At 49.6% G+C, this 13,050-nt stretch overlaps 2 protein-coding genes across 2 annotated transcripts; one reads left to right on the top strand and one right to left on the bottom strand.

Annotated features, from left to right (window-relative positions):
- Positions 1–4,315: 4,315 nt before the first annotated feature.
- On the bottom strand, positions 4,316–6,214 carry NCS54_00968900 (Hypothetical protein; the record flags this gene model as incomplete). The annotated part of the gene is made up of 1 exon (XM_053155028.1): positions 4,316–6,214. The coding sequence occupies one exon, from the start codon at positions 6,212–6,214 to the stop codon at positions 4,316–4,318; it is 1,899 nt and encodes a 632-aa protein (XP_053011003.1).
- A 6,138-nt stretch (positions 6,215–12,352) lies between these two features.
- NCS54_00968800 (Hypothetical protein) lies at positions 12,353–13,012 on the top strand (the record flags this gene model as incomplete). The annotated part of the gene is made up of 1 exon (XM_053155027.1): positions 12,353–13,012. One exon carries the CDS (start codon positions 12,353–12,355, stop codon positions 13,010–13,012), a length of 660 nt encoding a protein of 219 aa, XP_053011002.1.
- Between the last annotated feature and the right edge of the window lie 38 nt (positions 13,013–13,050).

The following is a 13,050-nucleotide window of genomic DNA, read 5'->3' as shown; positions in this document are numbered from 1 at the left end:
GAGAGAGAGGGGAATTCGCAGTCCTTAGATTTCTCGGATACGCCATTCCATGTAGCTTTCTTATTTAATTGAAATAGCTGAAAGATGTTGAACTTGCAAGGCTATCTGGTATGCCAGAATGACTACAAGCCTTTACCATCCCCAGTTTGAAGAAGAAAAATCCCTGAAATTTGACAACTATAATGATCTTGAATCCAGGCTTCCAGATGGCTCGCGACTCTCCGCTAGCTAAGACTGACTTTATCATAGACACACCAGCTACCCTTTAGCCATGCATGGAATGTAGCGGGTATCAAGCAGCGATCAGAATTCAACACTCGACCTGCTCCTAGCAAGCTAAGCAGCATCAACACCCGCTTTCCTTTGAATCCGGAAGACAAAAGCCAGCCCACTGACGGCCTTTTATATGTTGGAAGCCGAGAAGCGACTTAGCTGCTCCAAGTGCATGGGTGGATAGCAAGCTGCTGTGATACGGCATCCACTGGGCCATCAGACCCTGGGAACTCAGTTGCTTGGTGATGGAACTCGTAACATGCATGACTAAAACTAAAAGAGAGTTAAAATCTTTCATTAAAAGGAGCATGTACCAGGGAGAAGTTTGGGCTGATCTGATGGCAGGGTTTATCAGCCTGAAAGTCTGGGCTTCGACGACAGGTTAGACAAGTGAGGCGAATTTAGAGAATTGAGATGGAATTATTACTCTACCTATACGGGCTAAGATATTTTTGTTATATTCCAGCGTTTCTCATGGAGCCTAGGCAAAAGAGCCGTCCACAGGTCGCGAGCATATGCTCAGAGCTCACCCTTCCCTCCCGGCGGATGGCCCATTTCTCTGCCATGAACCAACAACCTTTTCAAAATTCACAGCATCTGAACTTATCATGGCTGATGCGAGGCCAATGCCACCATCTTGTGGCAACGATTTTGCAACCAGGGCCATGCCTCAGCTTTGCATAGAGAAAGGATGCTCCAGTTACTCTCCTGGAACGGTTATATTAGCATTAGGCAAGGGAATTACCTACACGATGCTCAAAAGCTGCAGTACTACTGTGAACTACATGTATATACTCGGTGGGGGTCTGCAGCCCATGTATGACCTCGCTTGAGATACCCCAACTGATCCAAAACCGTGGAAATGGAGTGCCAGCTAAGGTTCAAACCCGGGAAGACAAGTCGCTTTCCTGAACAATACGGCCACTCACATGCATGTACTGAGCTCAGATACCCCAAATACCACATTGAATGTCGACCATGTCCTAAAATCACGATATATAACCCATGATATTGTGACTATGCCTCTACGCACAGTTTCAACGGAAGATACTCTCCCAGAACGTGTCTGGTCCGCGGAGGGTTCGCTTAGATGATCAGGCACCAACCGTAGTACATTACATCTAGTGAGATTCTCTGCTTTTATCATGTGTTTATACGCTATTAAATTTGGAAAATGATTATGGGGGGATTCGCGTCGATGTCAGCGTGGCGCCAAGTTGACAAGACTGACCGTCCATGAAGGTAGATTCCAGAAAATTGACAAATAATTGGAATCTTTGCGCTAATATATTATTTCCTTGGTTCCTTCTTCTTCTTCTTCTTTTGCTTCTTCAGTGACTCAAGAACAGAGATACTGCGGTTGCCAGATTTCTAGTGCAACCAGGCCTGAGACAACTTGCGGATTTCTCCGGACTAGATTCCTCACGATTGCCCTTACAAGCTTTCTGGAGCAATTTCGTGCCTTTCTATGAACTCGTAAAACATGCAGAGCACTGAATACCCTGTTTTCTGTTTCCTTACATTCTCCAAGGCAGCCAGATGTTGCAGTCAGAGAGCACGGACAACGGGAATGTGCACAAAGCCGGCCTGCCAGAATGTTTCGGTCGACAGATGGCTTAGTGCCTCGCTTTCAAAGTTATACCTACTATATATACATACGAGTAAAGTGATATAATTTTGTTTCTGCCTTTTACGGCCTCGGTGTAGCTCTGATAAGGACGTGTAGGTGGCACGCGTTTTAAGATTTACTGTCAAGTCTACGGTTTCAGAGCGAGGAATCTACTGAGATCAATACTAACCTTTAGACCCAACTCGTAATAATTCGAATCCAATGCTGGGATTTTACTGTGACTTGTCTGCGTTAGGTACAAGTCTCAAAATGGGCCATCGAGGGCCAGATGAAGGAGTAGTTCTCGAACTTTCGAGTTTGAGGGAGGGTTAGATTGAATCGTGAAAGCCACCTTGATTGAGACATTGGCATATAATTAGGCATTTGGACGCACCGAGGCCACTGGGGTTGATACCTATCTCTTGCTATCATGCTTGCTAGGGGTGTTAGTTCATCGATCTTCTAGCTCAGTTAACGCATCAAGGGCCGGGCTTCAACTATAACAAAGAATACATTGTCAACACATCATAGCATCATATCCCAATGCTAACACAGTGGCCTCTTTTTTTTTTTTTTTTTTTTAACTTTCTGCTGCCTGCAGTAGAAGAGTCAGTGTTAGTTCATCGAGCATGACCAGCACAGCTAAGATGCGTATTCATCTGCTTTGTTCTAGACCAAATCCCAATGATTTTAACATTTTTTCACATTCGGAGACTTCCCTCTCGTGTCTTGTAGACAATGCTTCCTGTTTGTCAAATCATGTCCACGTATTCAACATGAACGGGATGCTGGTCATATTTTGATAGCTTTCAACCGGGCGTGAGTACCATGTTCAATCCAAGGCTATATCTACTTGACGTCGCATTATATTTCTCCACGAATGATGAAAAATTTTGACGGCATTGTTTTAGTGTCTCCTGTCAGCGGGGAAGTCTTGATGTCAGACAACCAGGGCCATCAGCACCGACCGGCCACCCTACGATGTTCAGTTTAGCTCTTGTCTGATAGCAGAAGCGGGAGACTGTCAGCTTACGGTGTGAGGGGCTCTATACTACTACATATGGTCTATCTTCCGCTGTGATCCTGACATTGAGATTGGGATTGGTTATGTAGTGACTCGCCAAGTTGGTAGGATTCACGCGCTCGGGACACTCGGGTTTGATGTCAAAGAGAACTCTAGAAGCTGACAACTGATTTATCATAATTTTATTCCCTTCTCCATGTTCTACAATGGCTGTAACCAGTGCCAAGACCTTTAATGTCCTTTTGCCAACCGCCCAATTTTCTTCAACTTGAGCCAGCCTTGCCCTCAAAGTCGACCAGCGGGATCTATGCAGCCACCGTCTACTCTCATTGGAAAGACAACAAGCCATGAAACACGCATAGTTTCCGTGAAGCGCCTCTCGGATAGTCGCCTTGGCACTCTGTTGATCGACGGAAAGATCAACAATGCATCTTCTCGCAGGATGCACCAAACATCATTCAATCCGTCTCTCAGTGGTTGCCACAACTGCATCAACCCGCCACGTTGCGTTGGTTGTGACACCGCCATTCTCACACCGACCCGTCGGCATAATTAGGTAAATCATGCATTCCTAATTTCTGCCTCGTCTGTCACCAACCAACACATGTTATGGGCTTTGCTATTACCTTTTGTTAGCGAGTCTTGGCTTTGTAGGGTTGTTCTGAACGTGCACGTCGGTCATTGGCTGGCAGGGTTGCAGATTCTTCCCACAGCCACCATTTTGTTGCCCGGCTGCATGCATCTTTCTGTCGCAGAGTGCAACCTGTAACAGAAAGTTGTATAATCTCGCTTGATGCGCAGTCTTGAGGGGGGATGGGGCTGTTTGGGGCGCGTGCCTCGGCTTATTCTATTCGCCTCTGACCACCTGAAGTGTTGGTCATGAAAATGTCTCGCCATTCGGGCTTATTATGCGTTAAATATGTTGTAGCGAGTGGGTGTTGGTTGCTGGATGACCAGGGTGCAAAGACCCTTGCAGGCATTTCCACTCCAGATCCCAAACATGGCCAATTATGTCGGATGGCAGTAATTTAGCCCACCTTTAAGCTTTGAGATCAGGCAGGTGATAATTTATCGCTGTTTGAGATAGAGTGCGAATACGAGATTGTTATTTCTCAGTCTGAGACCAACATCTCCAGCCTTGATTGGCAGCTTAATCATACTATCTAGTTGTAAATGTAATGTCTCGACACAAGTTATTCTCAGAATCATATGGCAGGCAGAGAGAAAGGCAGGTGGACCCTCAGATGGTCCCAATGATTCATGTATTCTATGATGAAATATGGCTTCTATGCTAGAAAAGACAAGTGGTATTATCAACTGTATCAGGCCACGTCAAGTTACCAAACACCAAACTCCAACAGTAAGAGAGATTACCCATGCTTGACACACGGGAATATTCAAGACGTGGCCTAAAGAGTTAAAACCTGCTTGTCTGCGTTGAGACGCGCCGTGAGCTTGGCACGGTCGACGTCTTGGATGCTGACGCCCTGCTCGATAGCGAGGACGGCGGCTGTAGCTGCGCTCTGGCCCATCACCATGTAGCAGGGCTCCATGCGGATGGCCGAGTAGGCAATGTGCGTGGCACTCATGGTGACGGGGTTAAGGAAGTTTGTGGCGATGCTCGAGTTGGTAATGATAGAGTTTAAGGGGATAGGGAAAGGTCTGCTGGTTGTAATGTGAACCCAGCCCTCGTCGTAGATCTTGCCGTCGACGAGGACACGCTCGACCGTGTGCACGTCGAGGAAGTAGGAGCCCATGCCGATGATGGAATCCTTCTCAAAGGCAACGGGCTTCTGAACGTTGGATTGGGCCATTGTGTAGGCGCCGAACATGCGTCGAGCCTCGCGGATATACATCTCGTAAGGCCAGTTGCCATTCTTGACAAACTCGTCCTTGGCCAAGCCCCAGGCACTATAATCGTTGCGGACGCTCTCGGGAATGCGAGGGTGGTTCGCCAGGGTCCAGAGGAAACCCTGGGTCCAGAGCTTGTGCTTCTTGACGGTGGCGGCTCGCTGCGCGTAAGAGTCCAGCGCGTAGTTGGAATCGTCGTCGAAGTTGCCGCCGATCAAATCCGTGCTGACCTGACCCTGGGCGTTGGAGTCGGTCTTGAGGTTGGGCATGAGCTGGCTGGTAAAGAAGGGGCCCCTGTAGCCTCCCTCAACGTAGCGGAAGAGGATTTCGTAGTCGGTCTCATTGTATCCAGCGGGCTTGACAAAGGGCACCTTGTTGTCGGGCATCTTGGTGAGGGCTAGACGGTAGTTGTAGGACTGCAGGCGATAAGGGTCGCCCTGGCCGCTGACGGCAACGGGGTCCTTGATGACTCGCTGGATACCCCCGATCAAACCACTGCTAGGGTCACCCTTCTTGTTGTAGGGGTCAATGTTGGTAAGTCTGTTCTTGGAGTTGACGTAGACACCAGCAGCGCCCTCATTGTAGTCGGTTCGGCTCTCGCGTCCAGTACGGAAGGGAATACCAGCAGACTCCATCAGATCGCCCTCGTAGCCGGCGTCGATGAACATCTTGCCAGCAAAGGTGGTGCCGTCAAGGGTCTTGAAGGACTGGATATTGGTGCCGCTGTACTTGACGCTGTTGGGAGAACGATCAATCTGCTGGTTGCGGTAGATGAGAATCTTTCCATCCTTGACCCATTGCTCCCAGACGTACTCCGCGACCTTGGGCTCAAAGGTCCACTGAACCTTCTTGCCGACATCAATCGCAGGTCCGGGCTGGGCTCCGATCCTTCGTCCAATGTAGTTATCTCTTGTCTCGTACTTCCAGGCGCCTGTCTTGAGGTAGTGGTTGTAGACCTTGCTGTAGAACTCGCGAGCAATGCCACCAATGGATCGGCCATCCTTGGCATCCGTCCAGCCAAGACCAGAAGCTGTGAGACCACCAATGGTGCTTCCAGGGCAGACAATGGCTACCGTCTTCTTCATACGCAGGGTCTGGATGGCGGCAGCCAATGCGGCGACTGTGTTGCCATAGATGACGACATCGTAAGAATAAGTCTTGGGGGTGTTGGCGGCAGGCTTGGCGGCAGGCTTGGGAGCGGGTTCGGGGGCAGGCTCAGGCTCGGGCGAGGGTTCCGGCTCGGGAGCAGCCTCCGGAGATGGAATGGGCTCCGGGGCTGGAATGGGGTTCGGAACAGGCTCTGGGGCAGCCTCTGGAGCGGCCTCTGGAGCCGGTACCGGGGCCGGAGCAGGCGCTCTTCGCTCAGCAGGAGCAGAAGAGACGATGATGATGAATGAAGAGACCACGCAGAGGGTGAAGAGGAAGTTGAATATCGTGTTCCGCGACGAGGTCCACATGGCTGCGGCTGCTGTGTGAGAGAGAAACGCTCTCTGCTTCACCCAAGACAAGAAGCGAGAGTGGCGTCAATGGACCGATAACATGGACGGGACGGGTTCTTGCAGAAACGTCGCAGAAGACAAGAGACAAGAAGACGCAAGAATGGACGGACAAGACCAAAAAAAGTGGTGATGGAGGCTTGGAGGTATATGGCTTAATTAAACGTGCCGACAGCATTCGGCCATTGCCTAGAACGGGACCTGCAGAGGCGAGCACACACACACAGATGCACAGTGAGCTTAGCCTCTCGCCCATGGAGAAAGGAAGAATGAGTGATGAGTGACATGGCATGATGATCTGACAGATTGGTCTAGCCTATAAAGTGGACATTGTGTTGGTTGTGGTCTCCCCCGGCCCCTCCGCCCCCTGCCCCTGGTCGCTCTCGCACACCCTCTCCAGGGCCCCGTGGGTCTCGATGGCGCCTTGGTCAGGGATCTATACGAGCCGTGCCGAGCTCCGTTTGGCAGACCAGAGAGCTCTCTCCCAGAGGGGTCAGTCGAGGCGCTTAAGCGAAGGGGACTATTGACCCACGCCCTGGAACTCCGTTCTGTTCTGGCCCTGAGTGCTATCGAACTCAGCGAGCATCTGGGCCCTGTGCCTGGTCTTGGCATTGTTGGGTCCACGTGGTAGGGCTGCCAGAACTGGGTTCCTGCGCAAAGGGCCGTTTGTAAATTGTGCGCTGGGTTGCTCTGTTTTGAGAGTTTGCAAGCCTCTTTTTGCTCTCATCTTCTCCACTAGGGTCTCGATTACCCCTCCAGACCAGGATCTTGCAGAGCGGAGCAAGGAAACGCTGTAACAGATTGTCTAGAGCCCTCACTCTCACTCTCACTCAGCCCGGTGCACCCGTGAGCTGCAGAGCCTGCAGGTCGCTATGGTACACAGCCTCGCAGGGCCATCAATCCCTCAGCCAACACAACACTGCCATTAGTGGGATGATGTTCCTCAGCTGCGCCGTCGTTGCATTGTCCAGAGGCTTACGCCAAGCCTGCAAAACAACCCGTCACCAACACACGTCTGGATTAATAGCTCAAGCCTCATCCGGTCAGATCCCCGTCCCCCGTTTTAGAAGGTGTTCTCACGGAGCAAAAAGAAGGCAAGACACAAATTTAAGCTTAGTATCTGCTGTGTGTGTGTGGGTGTCGTATCCGATCCTGGGGTTCTTGTTCAACGTTTTGAATGGCTTCATGCTGCGATTAAAGTTATCCTGGCTTTTTTGTGGCTACAGCCATGATGCGCAATATTTCAAGATGCCGCATTCCAAGTTTTTTTTTGCAACGGGCATGTCATGATGCATTGGAATTCTGCAATGTTGATCATTTGTCATTCAACTCCAATAGTCTTTATTTCGCACAGCTATCCTCATGTTGATCCTTCCGCATCGAAATCCTCTGTGCTGATCCTGACGTATCTCTCATTGTGGCATCGCATCATCGCATCGCATCGCATCGCATCGCATCGCATCTTCCGCCTTATCATCTCGCAATGGCATCTCTTCTCACGTCGCACTGGTGTCCTCAATATGGGCTAGCTGGACCTGCTATCGTCGCTAAAAATACTGACCCCTGCTCTGCTAGAGTCGGTCGGTGCTTGTCCTGTTTAAAGCCGAAGCCCCAAAGCTTGCCAAAGCTTGGTGCTGGTGCTGGTGCTGGTGCCCGAGGACTTTACCTAATGCGATGTGACCCTTGGAGCTTCAAAAAAGCATGTGTCTGCCTGCTCTGTCCCCTCGCTGAGGAGCAGTGACAAAAGGGTTCCAGTGCATGAGGCAACAGGCAGAGTTTGCTTGGCTCTTACTTGAGATCCAAGGCAATTGGCACAGCAATTCCTTATCCAGCATTGATCGACAGAGCAAGATGGTGGAGTCTCTTGATTGTCTCTCCAGGCTCTGGATTGGTCGGGTCGTAGGTCGCAGATCTCGCCCTGGCTGCCAGTGCCAGGGGTGCTGATTGTTAAGCCGTACCTCCGTCCCCAGCTTCGATCGAGGCTTTCACGGGTCCACCGGCAGTGCGGCAGTGGGAAATCCACCGAGACAAACTCTACTCAATAGTCAGGGGAAGAGACGCTGCACGAAATGCATCCTGTCGGACATTTACCCTTCTTAATAGGGGGCGGAACACGGCACTTGAAAGGGGCTGGCTGAGACAGCCGCTGCAACAACCATAACCATCCATGCCCACAAAAACAGGTCGACGACCGGCTCACGGCATTATCGATTTCCTCTGGGCGCTATCGAATGCTGGTGTCTTTGGCTGCTGGTTTCGATAGCCAAAGCCAACATCGATAGCGTCGTCGCGGACGTGCCGCATCCGTGACTCCTCGGACGTGGCGTTCAGCTGTTGGATGTTCTGGCTTGTTTTTTTCTTCTTAACCAAGACGCCACCAACTCATCGAGCATTTCCCATTGGTTGTCCTGATCTAGTGGCTCATGACACGGTTCGAGATGGCAGCTGTGACGTGAAAAGTCGGTAATTGGGTACCTGCTGAGGAAGAGCCCCTTACAGCGGCGTCATCCCTCCTTGGTTTGATTAGTGGCAGCTTCAGGTGAGGACTCACAGTTGAGGCCCGTGAGAGAGTCCAGGGATTGAAATATTCACCGTTGTCCGTTGATTGCGAATTTGCGGACCCTTTGCTGTGGCTCTCTGCCACATTGTCACATGTGAGGAGCACGTCTTGCTACCCTGTAGCTAGCTAAACAACTTCTCCGGCATCGCCGGCAACAGGTGATAACAGAGACTGGATCGATGAAGCTTTATAGATGAATCAAATGTCAAGTGCTGTGCAACGTATCCTTTGTTTCTCAAATCACCTTCATAGTTTACTACGAGATGCACCGTGATTCTTTGACGACACGCACACAAGTTTGCTCATCCAGACTTGAACCTGGTGCCTATCCCTCCTCTTGGGTTTTCAAACGCATGCAACTGTTAACGCACACATCTACAATGTTTCAGACTCTATCAAGTTATCAAGTTATCAAGTGACAATATCTCTTATCTGTTGAAAATGTATCTAAACTACCGTGAATAGCATACTCACCACCCCTATATGTACGGAGCTTTCCGGCCTCCCATCCTTCAACACCCTCAGCAAGACCATTGCACCCCTCAGAACCTTGGGAGCCTTCAGCTGAACATCACTCAACTAACAGTAGTATTGCAACCATGCCCAAGTATGCACCCACTACAACGATCCGTGATGACCACAAGTACTGGAAGTGCAAACAATCCTTCATCTGCGGCACTACCTGCAACACAATGAACAGGCTGTCGGACAAGCAATGCCCCGCGTGCGGGAGCAAGCGAGATGCCCTAGATGAGGCGCTTGATGCCTATCTGAGGAAAATCGGAACTCTTTTCAGGACAGATTCCGATGGAAAAGAGTGGTGGGAGTATAACTCGTGATGTATCTGATATGGTCTATCTGTTCCCATAAACTGGCATCTCAAGCTGGTCTTGTACATCTATGGGCACACTCTGGCAGTCATGGCCCAAATCCCCTGAAAGACTTCTCGGTCATATAATAGTAATTGAGTTTCGATACCACCTGAAGATTACCAGCCACAACTGAGATGGCGCTGTCACATTGAAAATTGGGAAAGGTTTCGCCGGGTTATTTTGAGTTCCCAAGCTCAATGGAGGTGCGAAAACTCGTATTGTGTGGTGCTGTCCTCGGAGCTGTTGTCAGTCGCCTTTGGACTATTATAATGGGTGCCTCAACATGATGTCGCTCGCTTCTAATGATACATATTGGGGTCTAAAAATGATGACCTGATGAAACTATTGTCAAGATCTGCACACTCTTTGGGTTTGTTTGGCTGTTTCATTTGGTACGGTAGTCATTCGCTCGCAGGAGCAGCTCACCGAACCCAGATCGACACTGGGCTGCCTAAGATGCTAGAAATAGTAACCCTAAGGAGCCACGGAAGGTAGGGTGCGGAGTAGATTGTAGCAACTTTTGGGACAAGGCGGCAGTTGAATCGAGCCAAGTAAGTGACGAATCAAGAGGAACGATATACAGTTCGATGATGGTTTCTGGCAATCCGGTATTTGGTACAAGCGCAACGCACAAGACCGGGTAAAGGGATATTTGGCGGAACTTGGATGCATATTAATTCTCCTATGAAAGTATAGCTCCAGAACAAAAGCGATTTGGCGGCTGGAAGGGATTCTTTAATGCGCAACCGCAAGCGGATAATGGTCAATATTCAGCACTAAGAACTGCGAAAAACTGCGTCAAGATACGATAATTCGTCATGAAGGTACAATTTCACTCAGGAAATAGTGTTGCAGCTAAAACACAATTCGTTTCAATGATACCCAATGATACCCAATGATACCCAATGATACATCTTGCGATAGCATGTGTAAACTTTGACCGTGGTGACACGTGCAACCCTTCCGTAGTGCTGACATCGATTGAGACCGTCTCGCCAGTCAGCAGTTATAAGTCGCCACATATTGCTTGAAACGTTGAAGGGCGTGTTTTAGTGCACGCAACAAGTGCGCCCTCCAGAGTGGAAGCCCAAACAGCCGAGCCAAGTCAAGGCTGTGGCCCGCCTACCTAGAGTACAGTATGTGCAAGCGCTTCATAATGATGGGAAACTGGAAATGCCAAGACTCGATACCCGTCGGGAGATCTTCATGTTTCATTCATTTTATAGGAAGGCAACATCGTGGTCTTGAAACGGTATGGATGATCGGTCCTGGCAAGGGTTCTAGTGTCAGACATGGGGGTTCTCCACTTCAGCCGCATCTCGGGAGCAACCGATCTCGGGGAGATCTACGCTCGGAATGTAAGCATTAATCAAGGCGAAACTAGATATGTTTGGCGAGATTGAAGCTCTATAGTTCTTGATGATACTGATGCTAAGGCTCTGGGGTGTCCTTTGATAGACCCTTTTGATGAAGGATCGACATGCTTTCCTTGCTTGTTTATCTGGGTAGATATCATTGTATCGAGGACGTCGTGTCAAGGTTTCTTTAGCTCATAGGAATAGTTGAAAAACCCTTTTCTTTGATAAAGCGTTTTATATCAGTCAATGTTTTGGGCTGCTTAGAGGTTGCTGTGTATGTAATCTGATCAACTCCGTCCAGGAGCAATGGCGCCCGGTACCCAATGAGCACCCAACAAGAGACTAGCACATGCAAAAAGCGTGCGTAGGTTTCAAATGAGGCCATATTTGCCATCGCAACATCGAGGCTGGAGCCTTATAGATCGCTGTAGGCTCGAGCCAAGGACCAAAAAGACAACTGCCCGTCTACAGGAACAGCAAAAACATACAACAGCGGGGATTCGCTGGTCGTCACCGACCCAACTACTAATCCGCCCCTCACTGGCTTATCTATGGGAGAGCGGACGGGATCCCGAGTTCTCCAGTGGGTATGGTCGTATGTGGTGGTGAAGCGAGGAAAATTCGGTTATCAGGAACCCGCTTGGCCCACCTTCACCATGCCACCCTCATCAAACTCCCTTACAATATTTGTCACGTAGGTAGAGTACCTTGTAGATCCATGACTATGGGAAGAAATTTCTGTATTTAGTAGGCTGTTGAAGAGCTGGGTGGGTTGATAAACCCCATTTGCTCATGCCGTGGTAAGCGGGCAGCCTCAAGTCCAATACCTCAAACGTGCCTCACAATACAATCACAGTTAGGTACTATAAGTCAATCACAATATGCATTGAGGCATAGACCGTCACAATAGATACCGAGGCCGAGGCTTGGCGTAGTCAAAAGTACTGCAAGTCACGGAGGCCGCACCCCTTAGCCTCACGTTCTTTGTCCAGCTATATGGGCTGTGATATATAGCTTGCTACTGACAATGAAGCAATTAAACAAAGGATGATAGGTCTCAAAAGCTGTTTCGTGTGAAGTTTACTGAACAAAGGGCAAATCAAGTACCTAGCTAACTTCGAACATAATATTTCTAGAGCCGCTGAGGAGAACAGAGCCTGAACACGCGGCTCAGCCATGTCTATAAAACCATTTAAGACTTGAATGGACACCATCAATAGTGAAGTGATATCTAAATCTACTCAAAAGGCTTCTTGATACCACAAATAGCACTACTCCGAGCCCCTGTAACAAGCGACCCCGGACCGCCATGGATTCTGACAAGAACCAGACCCAGCTCAACCAGACTGTCAGTGAACAGACTGGCAACACGACGGACAATGACAAGCCGAATGCCAGGAATGAGGCCGACGGTAAGCGTAATGACCACCAGATTCCTGGAAATTACGCTCAAGTCATGTCAGTGGCAAAACTCGGCTTGAAGAACCGGCGATCTGGGGCTGAGCTTCAAAGGCGCCGAGCTACCATTTCGAGAGAACTCGAAGAGACCAGGAAGCTTCTTGTTGAGCTTCGAAGCAGGCTGGAAGTAGCCCCAGAGTTTGACGAAGACGACCTGTCTGAATATAGACAGATCTTGGAAGCTAGGGAGAGGGATTTGGAGGCGAAATCGACCCTGTCTGAGGCAGAGGAAGATAAAGATCAGGGATATGAAGAGCTTATCTACGAGGATTTCGATGGTGAAGACTCTGGAGATGATGAAGACGAAGGAGTACCACTCGGACTGGAGGTGCCTTCCGAGAGCCTGCACGAAGATCGCTGCAGTAGTGTCAATGACATCGGGGCAAGCGAGGAAACCAACTCAAACTTGAATGCTAACTCGGATGAGGGCAGTGACTCGGACACTGGGGCTAACCTGGTCAAGGGAAAGGGTGTCGAAGTTGGCCTTTCTCTGAACGGGGAATGTTTCTAAAGCGAGTCGGGCTGTCGAGCACGAGGCGTTGAGTGGAG

This window comes from Fusarium falciforme, chromosome 7, assembly GCF_026873545.1.
Source record: "Fusarium falciforme chromosome 7, complete sequence".
Taxonomy (NCBI): Eukaryota; Fungi; Ascomycota; class Sordariomycetes; order Hypocreales; family Nectriaceae; genus Fusarium; species Fusarium falciforme.
This window is presented reverse-complemented; position numbering and strand designations above follow the sequence as displayed.